The sequence below is a fragment of the Balearica regulorum genome, chromosome 1 (genome assembly GCF_011004875.1).
Source record: "Balearica regulorum gibbericeps isolate bBalReg1 chromosome 1, bBalReg1.pri, whole genome shotgun sequence".
In the NCBI taxonomy this organism is placed as follows: domain Eukaryota; kingdom Metazoa; phylum Chordata; class Aves; order Gruiformes; family Gruidae; genus Balearica; species Balearica regulorum.
This window is the reverse complement of record NC_046184.1, coordinates 171,073,180-171,086,203: the sequence shown is the minus strand read 5'-3', so window position 1 is coordinate 171,086,203 and position 13,024 is coordinate 171,073,180. Positions and strand designations below refer to the sequence as shown.

Here is a 13,024-nt window from a genome sequence, read left to right as displayed (position 1 = left end):
CAAGACTTCTCCTGGCCTCGGCGGGATGGGCCAGGTGAACTGCTGCCGCGGCCCCAGGTAGGCTCCCCCCGCGGCTCGGGGACACGCCGGCACAGCCGGGCCCCGCAGCAGCCGCCTTTCTCATGCCCGACGCCGTCTGCTCTGCAGGGACGACCCCAACCCCATGCAGCAGTGCACGCCTGTCCCAGCATCACCCCAGCCGCTGCTCCGCCAGCGCGTGCAGCTGAGCCAGGGCCGTGCGACGAGGAAGAGGGACCTCCTCCTCTTCGGCGACGCCTTGGTCATCGCCAAGCCCAGGTAAGACTCGCGCAGCCCGGCTGCCTTGCCTCCCAAGCCCTGGCCCTGGCCCCAGGGCAGGGACACCCAAGCAGCAGCCCCAGGCCCCCGGCGCCCTGCTGCCGCCGCACGCACCCGTGGCCATGCCCGTGGCAGGCGGACGCTGGAGGGGAGCCACCGGGCTGGGCCACCTCCAGGTCACTCCCTGCCGCTCCTCTCTCTCTGCAGACGGGGCAGCGCCCCGCGCCCGCAGCTCTGCCTGGCCCTGGGCCAGCTGCAGGTGTTGAGCGGCGGCAAGGGGGCAGCCGGGGATGCCGCCCAGGAGGAGGAGGAGGAGGAGGAGGAGGGCCGGCACACCAACTCCCTCGTCCTCGTCTGGCCCTGCGGCTTCTGCGCCGTCACTTTCCCGTGCGTCTGGCTGCCCCGTCCCGCGGCAGGGCTGGGCAGCGCCTCTGTCCTGCCCCACGGGCCTTCGTCCTGCCTCTGTGGCTGTCCCCCTCTGGCTCCGCGCGCTCCTTGGGTAAGCCCAGGCCTGGGGGTCCATGCTCACACCAGGGAGGGTGGAGGGATGCTCGAGGCATAGTGGCCCGACCACGCGCACGGAAATCCCCCTCCGGCGCTGGGGAGAGGTAGCTGGGGTCTCGCTCACAGGGCTCTTTCTCTGCCCCTTCCCCTGGCACAGGCCACCAGAAGGAGTGGAGGGAGCCCGGGTGACCCAGCTGCCCTCCCTCAAGCTCCTGCTGCAGGAGCTGAGCGGCCGCAATGCCGTGAGTGTCCCTCCTGCCTCCGCTCTGCCCAGCCCCGAGGCTGCTCCAGCCCAGCATCAGGGGCATGGCTGCTTCTCACCTGCTGCTCTCTTCCCCTTGCCCAGGCCACGACGCTGCACGCCAGCAGCCCGCAGAGGCTGGTCCAGGGCCAGGCAGAGGTGCGGATCGCGCGGATCGCACGGCTCGGGGTGCCAGCTCGGCCGTCCCCACCTCGCACGCAGGGCCGGGGGCCGAGGCAGCTGGCCGGGGAGGCCCCGCCGGGGGGGCCCTTTCTGCTGCGGGGCCGCTCGGTGAGCGCAGCGCCTTTCTTGCAGGCTGGTGCAGAGCAGCGGCCACCTCCCGTCCCCTCCGGCAGCAGCGAAGGTGGCCTTGGCCCCTCGGCTGGTGAGTGCTGATGGAGAAGACGGGGGCAGGCCGGCCCTTCTCCCCTCCTCTGCCCGGCGGCCACTCGTGCTGCACTGGCGCTGCTGCCGCGCTTCCCGCAGGGCACGGCCGTCCCCATCGCTCTGCGGCGGGACAGAGCTGAGCCCCGGGGCCCCTCGCTCCCAAACGGCGCCTCTCTCCCTGCCTCCCTCTGCCTCTGCCCCTGCCTTGCTTTCAGCGGCGGGGGGACAGCGCCCAGAGGCCCCGGGAGCGCTCGCCCGGCGCTTCTCCTCCACGGCTCTTTGCTCTCTTGTCCTTGGCAGCAGGCAGGACCCGCAGGAGGAGGAGGGGGCTGCCCTGGCCCTTCGCACGGCGGCGAGGGAGCTCGGCCGCTGCAGAGGCAGCCGGGCAGTCGGGCTCTGGCGGCAGGGGGGCTCTCTTCGGCCGGCCCCTGGCAGCTCTCTGCAGCCAGGACGGCACGCTGCCCCAGCCCATCCAGGTAAGCAAGCCTGGCCAGGGGGTGCCCATCCCGCTGGCTCCTGCGGAGAGGCGCTGTCCCCGGCAGAGGAAGCCCGGCTGGGGCTCGGGGACAAAGCCGGCTCCTCCCCACGGGGGTCCCCCACCTCCGGCCACCCCTCTGTCCCGCCCTGGGGAAAGCAGAGCCGGCCACACTGGCTCCTGCCCAGGAAGGAAGGAAGGAAGGAAGGTTGGTTCACCTGGCCCAGGGCCTGTCTCCAGCCCGGCCACTGTCCTCCTCTGTCCCCTCCTGCAGGACCTGCTGGCTCTCCTGGCCGAGCACGGGCCATCCACGGAGGGGATCTTCCGGCTGGCGGTCAAGGAGCATGTCTCCCGGGAGCTGAGGGAGGCCCTCGACAGCGGAGCAGAGGTCCACCTCGCAAGCCAGCCTGCACACCTGCTGGCCGTCCTCCTGAAGGTGAACGCTGCTGACCTGGAGCCCGGCAGCTCCCGGCTCTGGGGATGCTGCTGCTGGGCACCTGCGAGAGCGGAGCCGAAAGCCAGCTGCCTGCTCAGGAGCCCGAGTGCCGGGGATGCTGCCTGTGCTGGCGGCGGCAGTGCTCCAAGCCTCACGCGGAGCCCTTGACGTTGCAGTTCTTCCTGCGGAACATCCCCTCTAAGCTCCTTGGGGCAGAGCTCTACGAGGAGTGGATGAGTGCTCTGCAGAAGACCAGCAGGCAGGAGAAGCTGGCAGCACTCAGGGAGTAAGTGGAGACCAGGCGTGGCCAGGGAGCCTTCCCTGGGCTGGGCTTGGGTGAGATCAGCCCCGGAGAGCGGTGATGACAAGGTCTGCTTTCTTCATGTTGCCTTCCTGCTGCCTCAGGGTGGCCGGCAAGTTGCCCCAGGCCAACCTCCTGCTCCTCAAGAGCCTGCTGTCCCTGCTGCAGAGGATCAGCAGAAACGCGGCCAGCAGCAGGATGACTGCCAGCAACCTGGCCATCTGCGTGGGGCCGAACCTGCTCAGCCCACCCGAGGAGCAGACGCTGCCCCTGGACGCCCTGGTGCGGGTGACGGGGCAGGTACGCCGTGTTTACCAGCTGGCTCCAGCCTTGCGGGTCCAGCCGAGCTTTGGTGTTCAGAGGTGCCTGGCTGCCTCCTCTCTTCAGCAAACGCTGGTGGGGGAGCTGCCGGGAAGAGCATCCCCACAGCTGCAGCTTTCTGCGCAGAAGCGAGGGTCGGGAGTGGGAAAGGCTCCTGTTTGTCCCCTTTTCAGCCACCCAGGTGCAAACCACTGGTTTGCTGTGTGCAGGTGACACAGCTGGTGGAGTTCCTCATTGAGCACCACGGGGAACTCTTTGGGGAGGAGGTGGCCGGGCTTGGCGGCACATCGGCCGAGGAGTCGCCGGCACCAGGGCTGGAAGCAGAGACAGCAGAGGTACGTCAGGACCACAAGCAACGTGACAACAGAAGCCTCCCCCCTCAGAAGGTGGGACTGCCGCCGCTGCAGGGACAAGCAAGGTCATCCCCCAGCCTGCAGCCCTGCAAAAGCGCAGGGTGAGGCTGGTGCAGGCTGGCCGTCACGCTTTGCGCGCTGATCCCGCCAGAACTGTCTGGGCTGAGCTGAGCAAACCCACCCAAGGGATCTGCCTTTGAGAGCTAAGGGAGCAACTGGGCAGGTGGGTCCTTGCCAGCTGGTAACTTCCACATTTCCACTGCAGGTGCCTCCAGTTGCTGCAGAAAGCCAGCACCTGAAGAGCTCCTCTGGGGAGAGAAGGTAAAATGAGCTCGCTTTGATTAAGAGCAGGAGTGGTGCAAGTTTCTCACAGCTTTCCCTGTCTAACAATACTATTGAATGGAAAGGTTGCCAGGCTCTTCACAAGCCAGCAGAAAGTGAAAACTGAGCTGTGAAGAGGGGAGCGACGGGCACCCAGGCAGGAAGAGGAGAAGGTTGGAGAGGGAGCTCTCGGGGATGGGCGACTGAGATGAAATCCAGGCAGGGCGAGAAGAACGAGGAGCCCAGGTGTGTAGCAGACCCTGCCATCCCTCTTTCAAATGCTCTGAGTCAAGGAAATATTTCCGTGGTGCACAGAGACGCTGCTGCTGCTCGGCTTTTGGCAAGGACCGCATCACGGCTCCCTGGGGGCTCCCTGCTGAGCCCCGCTGCCTGGCCAGGGGCCCCTGCACATCTCTCTCAACTTGCCCTGCTCTGAGGGTATGGCCCATGTGGAGAAGGGGCCAAAGCAACACGAGTCACAGCCAGGAAGGGGTCTCTTTGCCGTGCCAGAGGACTTCCCAAAGAAGGGGGGGCAAAGTCACACCCGTTCCTGCCTTCCTGGTTCCATCAGCGCTTTCTGACTCTGTCCTTGTAGGTGCCGATGTGGTTTTGCTGCTTGGATTCCCCGGATGAGCTGCGACGCCTGGGCTTGGAGGGGCACGATGCAGCCCCAGCACCCCCTCGGCGGAGGCGAGGAGACCGGCACCCATGCCCTTCTGCTTGTGCCCCGCTCAGCCGGAGGGCCCCGCACCGCCCTCAGACACCGCCCCCCCCCCCAGCCTGCGCAGGAGGCCTTGCTGGCTCACTCAGTGAGCCATTGAAGGTCAAAACTGGCCTTTTCCTTGGGAGTTCGCATCTTTTGATAAGTCCATAACCTGGGATTCTGGCAGTCCTCTATTACTGTGTCTTTTAGAAACAAATTTTTGGATACACGTTATAGTTTTTTGGATACATGTTACAGTAAAACCTCCAAATGTAGCATCTTAGCTCCCTTTCCTCCCCTTAAGCCAATATAGGTACATTGAGAAGTGTTCTGCTTTAGTGCTTTTGTCATTTAGAAAGTAGTCATTTCACACTTTTTGAGCACATGCTTCTAGGAGTTGTGTCTTCTTTCACAAGACTAGTGTTAGAGTGACTTTTCAGCAGTAGTAGTAAGAAAGCAGAAGGAATGACAGTGGTCATATCCCCCTACCTTGCCACTGCACCTTTAAAAAATTCCTGCTCTTGGGTCAGGGCAAGTTCTTGTCTGCAGCGCACAGCAGAGTACCCTTACAGTTCTTGCTCAAACATGGCTAGCTGGCAGTTTCCATGAGGTTAATAACTCCAGATCAGCTGCATAAAACATTCCTTTCTTGAGGCTTCTCCAGCAGATCAGCTCTCTCTGAACTGAGGCAAACACCCCCCTTTCTGTCAGTCATAGCCGAAGTTTTGAAACCAGCTTTTCCCAAAGCTCCAAATACTGAAAGAGCCTCTCTTGGTTTGATGCTTGAGCCCTGTCTGATGTCCACTGGGGTCGAGCTCCTTTCAGAAGGAAAAATGCAAGTGCCAGCCACAACAGGGAATGGAATTGCACGGCTGATCTGCAGGTCTTGCAGTGGTTGTGCAGGAGGCAGCAAAGCATGGAAATTCAGGTGCGAGCAACTCTCCGGGCTGGCACCTCAAGTGTTTTGGAAGCAATGCCATCTTTTCTTCACGGGCAAAGGCTTGCTTGATGGCCTCAGCAATCGCTGCCCTAAGTAATTACACTCCAAATTGCCAGCACCTCTGCTCTATGGTAAAACTGAGGGGTTTTAGAAAAAAAAATAAAAAAAAATCCCTAAGTCATTTCTGGGGGGAAAAAAAAATTAATCAAAACCACAAGACCCTGTGCACTCAAAAGGGAGAAATGTCAGATGTTGAGACCTTACTGTGGGCATCTTTCTTACCATGTCCCTGCCATTCATTTACCTGCCTTGATGGTTAATTGAAAACTGCAGATCAGCATTTGGTCCGCAGTTACTAACCAGAGTCGATGGTGCTATTGTACACACAAACCTGAGTACTGACAGAGTGATTGGGTTGTAATCCCACCAAGTGACCGCTATGTGCCTATTCCCCTTGCCTTTGCTGGAATACATTGTACGGACTGTCTGAACTGCAGTTCTGACTGTACTGAACTGCAGTTCCTAGCACTTCTTCCTATGTCCTTTCTCAAATGGCTTACTATTTCTTTACAGAAATAAAGTCTCAAATGTATATCTGGCCAGTCTCAGTATTTGGATGAGTCCTCTTCCGTTCCCTTCCCCTTCTTCCCCTTCCCCTTCCCTCTTTCCTTCCCTTCTCCTTCCCTGTGTTTCAGCTCTCTCTCTCTCTGATATTTACCTGCCCAAGAAGACACCAAGGTCATGCAAGGGCTGCACTTGTAGAAGCCTTGCTTTTCTCCCAGCAGCTTTGTTTGTTCTCAGAGGAGACCTGAGGAGACACTTGCATCCAAGAAAAGCTCTTGACAAGGAAAGAACTGAGCATGTTACTACTTCTTCAGATCAGGGAAAGAAAAGCACTGCTTTTTGTCCAGAAGGCCACCACTGGTCAATGTTTCTATTACATTGCTATGCCTTTGATCTCCCTTACCTTCCCATTGGCCCTGAGCTCAGCTCTTGAGTGACAAGAAGCTCCAGACTTGTCTCTGGGTCACAATCGTTGCCTCTCGAAGGACTCACTAAGACCTCGATGTATCTTCCACTTCCATATTCCTTCTAGTCATTCTGTAGCCAATACAGTCATGTCGGTATTTAATTCTCGTTGAGTCCACAGCTTTGTAAGAGTTGAAACATCCGGGTCATCAAGAACATGGATCCAGAGGGTTGCTGATCTGAACTGGCTCTGACTGCCTGTGATGTGACAGTGTCCATAGCTTGGCTTAGTCACCGGTTGTCCTGTGACATAAGGACCTACAGCTCTTTCACCTTTCTCCTTGGGGTTTCCTGCAGGAGGGCCTTATTTACCTTTCTTTGCAGAGTTCCTCATCCTTTTAGTGTGGTTTGTGATGAGGAAAAGATCCTTTCCATATCGGTGTTAATTTATTTCCTTCTCACCAACATCTAATACACATTCTATTATACTAATGATCATTTTTCCAGATGAATGAAAATTAAAAACAAAGGTATGTTTTGTGCCTGCTAAGAACAGTGTAAGGCTCTGTAACCACACTAAAAGCCGCGGTGGTTTTCAGTTGCGGACGTTTGTAGCTACAGCAGTTCCAGAGCTGCTGGCTACCACACTCTGCGGTCCGGAGGACACCAGACTTCTTCTGAAGGCTTTCTACCAATGTCACATTGTTTGAGACACCACTCCATTACAACAGGACTTGTTCAGTAAGAGGTTTCTAAATGAAAATCCAGGGATAGAAACTTGTTCCTGGCTGGCAAAGTGAAAAGCACCGTGAGGTGAGGCTGTCCAGAGCCTAGCTGCTGTGCTTGAGGAAAATGCCCCTTGAGTTGCAATGGGACAGACAGGGCACCGCTTTTGGCAGCCTGAGCCACAATATAATACAACACAACAGATCTGCGTCCAAAGAGCGTGAACTCCACCATGAGGACAACCACTCACAAGGCAGCCATTGCCAGAGTTAAGGCTGCCAGCTGTCCTCATGTCCGACTCTCTCATTCATGGCTATACATTCCCTTTCCCGTGTGCTTATGGAGCACGAGGCTGGCTTCTCACCCAGATAACACATAGCCAACACAGCAGGTCACTCCTTAACCCGCTGTTTCTCACCATGATTGCTTATGGGCGCAGCAGGTATCTTCTTATCTATTGTTTGTGTATGGAGAAGGACTCGTAGGAGATGCGAATGGTAGGAGGCTCTCTTGGCCACAGTGATCACAAAATGGTTGATTTTAAAATTTTTGGTGTACTGAGATAAAGATCAGGGTTGCTACCCTGGATTTCAAGAGAAGAAACGCTAAGCTACTCATGGAGATGAAACTAGTTTGCAGTGTCTTCTGGGAACCTGCGAGGGCTTAGGGGTCCCTGAGATCTGGTCAGTTTTTAGGAACCATCTTCTACAAGCACAGGAGCAGGCAATCCCATGGTGTCCTAAGTCAAACAAGATGGGCAGAAGACCAGCTTGGTTGAACAAGGAACTCCTTTTGCAGCTCAGGAGGAAGAAGAAATTGTATGATCTCTGGAAGGCTTTGCAGGAAGATCTCAGAGCTGTAGTCTGCATGTGTAAGTTGAAAACATGAAAGGCCAAAGCTCAACTAGAGTTTCAACTGGCGAGTGTTGTGTCAGACAATAAAAAGGGCTTTTTAAAGTATATTCATAACAAGAGGATGTCTAAGGAAAATACTGGAGTGGTACTTGATGAAGATGGTCACCTTACAAATGGTGATGAAGGCAGAGGCATTTAATGTGTTTTTTTCCTCAGTCTTTCATATTTATGATAAACTTTGGGGTGCCTCATCCCCTGAGTCGGAGGACCATGAGTTCAGGAACAGTAACTCTCCATTTATGGACACTGAGATTGTAAGGGACCAGCTTTATCAGCTGAGTGTTCACAGTTCCATGGGGTCTGATGGGATTCATCCCAGAGTACTGAAGGAGCTAGTGGATGTTATGGCAGGAGCCCTTTCAATCATCTACCAAAGGTCTTGGGAGTCTGGAGAGGTCCCTGCTGACTGGAAGCTACCAAATGTTATTCGACTTTCCAGAAAGGGTGTAAGGGGACACCTAGGCACCTCAGTCTAACCTCAGTTCCTGCAAAAATGATGGAGAAGATTATACTGAGTACGATTGATAAGCATTTAAAGAATAATGCAATCATCAGGCACAGTCAACATGGGTTCCTGTTCAATTAATTTGATACCCTTCTATGGTAAGGTCACCTGCCGAGTAGATGAGGGGAAGGGAGTAGATGTAGTTCATCTGGATTTTAGTAAGGCTTTTGACACTGTCCCTCCCAGCATCCTTCTGGTCAAGTTGTCCAACTGTGGGATGAGCAGGTACATGGTGGGCTGGGTGAAGAACTGGCTGAATAGCAGAGCTCAAAGGGCTGAATGGCTGGTATAGTAATACAAAGTAAATTAAGGTTTCCCACTTTTAACATCTTTTACAGAGTATTTTTACATTTTCTTCTGCAGCCACTGAGGAAGGTGAAGCTTATCAGAATGGATGAATCATAGTGGATGAAGGGAAGGCGGTGGATGTAGTTTTTCTGGATTTTAGTAAGGTTCGTGTTAAATGCTGATACAGCAAGAACACAGAACTTTCTCAGAGGCTAATCTGAAACTGAAATACTTCCTAGAAGAATCAATAACTATACAAGGATTTTCTACCTCTTGTTTATTTAAACATATGCAGGATTTTGATATTAAAAGAAACCACAACAAAACCCAAAATGATGCAGCATATCTAAGAAACCTATTTTGGTTTGTTTGGGTTTTGGTTTTGTTTTTTTTTTCCCCTCTAGGAAAAGATGAATGAAGACACACACAGAGAGAAGATGACAATCACATTTTATACAGTTCTATAAAGCACTCTGACCTGGCCTCATCTGCAGTTGTTTTTTGCATCTAAGTTTTGATTATTCTAGCAAAATGCCCCTTTTTTCTTTCCTCTCCCTATATTGCAGCATAGGTCCATCGTGTATTTCAGTTAAGTGGTGTGACAGAAAAAAATCTCTTCCAAGAACCCTCCTCTTTTCCCACTAGAGGGCTCTCCCAAGATACACATGGGACATCCACTGACACGCAGTCTTCTACTCTAGATAGGCATTTTTAGTAATATTTTGGGCACAGTAATGGCTGGCCTGCTATCAAATGAAATTAAATTAAATCTCTGTCAGGTTTTGCAAAAAGAATTGAATATTGGTATTTGCTTGAGTTCTTTTAATATAGACATATATTTGATAGGGTGATTAACTAAAAAAAAAACCAACACACCAAAACAAACCTATGCACATTCTGAGGAGTGAAGCTGGCAGGATTTTAGATATATAAATCTTGGAAACATACGAATAAACTGAATTTGTATACAAGTATTTGACATCTTCGTTATCGCCCATCGTAATATGTCCATAAATCTGTTGGCCCACGAAACCTTGACCGTGATACAAATCTGAAACTAAACACTTGTACCAGAGCTCAGTAAATATGTCATTCAACTAAAAATAGAAATTACTGTCATCAGCAAAGGGTATCCATGAGGGAATGATATTTCCTATAAACATACTAAGACACATGTGGATTAGTTTAATCTAATGAAGAAGATGTAAACAGACTAAAGGACAGAGCTTTGAATGGAGGAAGTAGGATGCATAGAAAATGTTCAAGGGAAACTTCTCTGCTAGTTAAAATTCTTAATGTTATGCCTTGTTTAAAAAAAAAAAATAAACCAGCAACAAAGTTTCTTGTTTGTTGAACAACTATTACATTAAGAACTTGTAAAATACTATCCCCAAAGAAGTCAATCAATTTTAGGAAGAATTTCAACAGGAACAGGATTTCTTCTATACTTTTCTCACATTTTCAAATATCAACCTGTGGTTTCAAGTATCTAAATTTCAATTTTCTGCCAGAGATCCCTGAAAAGGGGCAGATTTTCAGAGGGTGATTGCTTAGTATTTTCTGATTGTAGTGTTTTGTCAAAACCAGGCACATTTATAACTCAGGTGAGGGTCCCAAAAACTCATTCAAAATAATTGATGACATTTTAAAATTTAGGCCATGGACTTAGAGACACGAAAACATTCTATAAAGAATAATTTATTTGCCTGCTATGACCCTTTATATGTTTCCATATTTATCTGTAATCAGAAAATGATGGCTAGAAATGAGTTTGATATTCAGAGAATTTTGGCAAAACTCACGCATAAAAATAATATCGGAAAAAATATTGATGAGGATAATAGTATGGATGAAAATACTGATAATAATGCAATTTACAGTCACAGGGAGCAAGAGGAAGATCCAGCTTCGCTGACTGAGGAGTTCTCAGCTGTGCCATGCAAGGAAAACACCAGCTGGCTCTGAAGCCCAGCCAGATTTAATTGGGTTAAATTAGTTCTTGTATGGTCCCATTAAAGTCAGTTTGTGTTTGGAGTCAGTGGGCAGTCTTAGCTAAGGGCACAGAATAACTTTGGAAGCGATAACCTAATTGTTCTTTGGCAAAAGCTATAAAGCTAACTAAACTGTAACTTAAGTAGAGTACAGTTAATATCCTCCCCCTCCCCAACCATTTTAATAAGTGAAATTAAAGTATTTTAGGATTAAACACACTACAAGTGGTATTTTAGGATTAAACACACTACAAGAACCTGCAGAAATTTTCTAGTGATTTTCTCAAGGGTATAGCCCAAGATTATGTTGGGCTATATATAACTCAATGTATATGTAGCCAAAATAATCCAATATATGTTGGAAAAGTGTTCTTCTAAAGGATAATGAGCCCAAAGAGAAGATAAAGAGCTTTCTTGTAACTAGACAATAAAAAAGTTGTTGGCCAGATATACTGTCTTTCACTGTAATTTTGGCATTTTCTAGCTGGTAGAGGTCATACTTCTGTTATTTATTGATCCTCAAATGTGTGTTTGGTTTTGTACAAATACATAGAAAGTAGCCATGTTCCTGCTCAAACATTATCCAAAACATTAGCTACTTATAATAGTTCGAGGCATACACAAAGCACTAAAGTACAAGGCCATATTGGGGGGGGGGGGGAAATATATATATATATATAAAATGTATTTTAAGAAGAGAGTTGAATGGGGAGGGAGAATTACTTGGTTCAAAACAATTTATAAGCATTTCCAAAAAAATCTGTAGCACCACCTATAATAAAAGTACCCATATGCATCTCCTGGTGCTCAATATACAGCTCCCAAACAAGAAGAAAAGAGGAGAGCTGGTGATAGTGACCAGGCCAGCCAGTAGTTTGGGTCACTGGACATGTTCATGAGGATGAGGCAGGTCTGGGGTCAAGGGAAGTCAGATCAGTGGGTGGGGATCATGTCTGTGACAGCAACCAAGGTCAGCCACTGTACAGCAATCTCCAGGCAAACCCATAGTGGTAAGGCAACTCCAAGGTCAGGGTCATGGTATGACAGACAAATAGATCAGGAAAGGATTCTTGAGGCCATCCATAATAATGGTATATTGCAGGGGGTTTTATTTTTTATTAGTCAAAGTTTCATCTCAAGTATTGGAACAGTGCTGCTGTTGCCAGCAACATAGATAAATGCTACATTGCTGGTTTTCTCCTTGATTGTTTCAATTTTTTTTAAAAAATACCTACAAATTCCAGCTGACGTTGAGACCTTTGTCAGTCAGAATGCCAGTGCATACTGAAAGATTGCCATGGAAAAGTTTAGAGGCTGAACAAAAAATACAAATATTATTAGTCTCATTTTTCAAATGAGGAGCAGAACTTGGTCAAAGTTAGACAAGACGACCTGAACTCAGTTTCCCAATTGCTTTGCAAGACCAGCCTTCTCTCCATCACTTGGCTGTTGAGTGGTCCAGGTTCCCTGGTAGCAACCAGTGGTTGTGCATTCCCAGCTGGAAGTGCCCGTCACACAGAACTGGTGTCAGTACTGGAGAGTTTCTGTGCTCTGACCAAACTGGGTAAAGCATTTTTGCTACGTGAGCAGTGTGTGACTGCAACAGTAATGTTTACTTTATCAAACCCAGGGATATTTTCACGTTCCTCAGGGTGGATGCACAGGCACCTACGAGACACAGGCACATGCTGGCATCCCTGTCTACCCCTGGACCCTCATTTCTGAGGGAAAGAAAGAGATACTGAGGCTAGACAGAAACCAGGGAGCCACAGCTGCCTCCATGCCTGTTCTATCAGGGGTTCAGGATCCCACAGCATGACTCCAGCAGGTCAGCCCGGACATAGACACAAAGACTTCAATGGCTGCTGAAGTCCTATCCTGAACAGAAACACTTTTGAATTGAGGCATTTCCTGTCATCATTTAACCCTCAAGTCCCTTGTTTTTCCCACTACAATTTAGCCCCTTCCTGCTGCACACACTGATTGGTGGGCAATGCAGAGCATCTGGATTGTTATTTCCACCCAGTCTTTTTCCTCAAATTTATGTGAGAAAATGTTACAGTGATTTTTGAAGTGACCTGATCTTGACCAATGCGAGAGCCATCACTGTGCATCATGCAAGAGGAGCAAAATCTCAAGTGGTCACAGCTTTAGCTTGAAAAACCGCATTGCTTTGTAGTCTCGTTTTATTTTAAGCATACACAGTGGACTTTCAATTAAATGCAAATTAGCTAGCTGTTTTGTTTAATAACTGTGTGTAACCAAGCCCTCCAAGAGGTGAAGATTTGCATACTTTTCATCTTAACATTATATGCTAAAATTGAAGATGTGAGAACAGATGCTGACATGATG

At 50.5% G+C, this 13,024-nt stretch overlaps 1 protein-coding gene across 1 annotated transcript; it reads left to right on the top strand.

Annotated features, from left to right (window-relative positions):
* Positions 1-2,282: 2,282 nt before the first annotated feature.
* Positions 2,283-4,351, top strand: LOC142600154 (T-cell activation Rho GTPase-activating protein-like). The gene is made up of 7 exons (XM_075742955.1): positions 2,283-2,340; positions 2,517-2,626; positions 2,746-2,941; positions 3,172-3,297; positions 3,581-3,636; positions 3,723-3,882; positions 4,232-4,351. The coding sequence occupies exons 2-6, from the start codon at positions 2,574-2,576 to the stop codon at positions 3,754-3,756; spliced, it is 465 nt and encodes a 154-aa protein (XP_075599070.1). The 5' UTR covers positions 2,283-2,340; positions 2,517-2,573; the 3' UTR covers positions 3,757-3,882; positions 4,232-4,351.
* The last annotated feature ends 8,673 nt before the right edge of the window (positions 4,352-13,024 follow it).

Excerpts from the sequence above, each read along its gene's own strand:
- LOC142600154 (XM_075742955.1), top strand. The coding sequence starts at position 2,574 with ATGAGTGCTCTGCAGAAGACCAGCAGGCAGGAGAAGCTGGCAGCACTC. Across the intron at positions 2,942-3,171 it reads TGGTGCGGGTGACGGGGCAG|GTGACACAGCTGGTGGAGTT; the intron begins GTACGCCGTGTT and ends TGCTGTGTGCAG. Across the intron at positions 3,637-3,722 it reads AGCTCCTCTGGGGAGAGAAG|GTTGCCAGGCTCTTCACAAG; the intron begins GTAAAATGAGCT and ends TTGAATGGAAAG.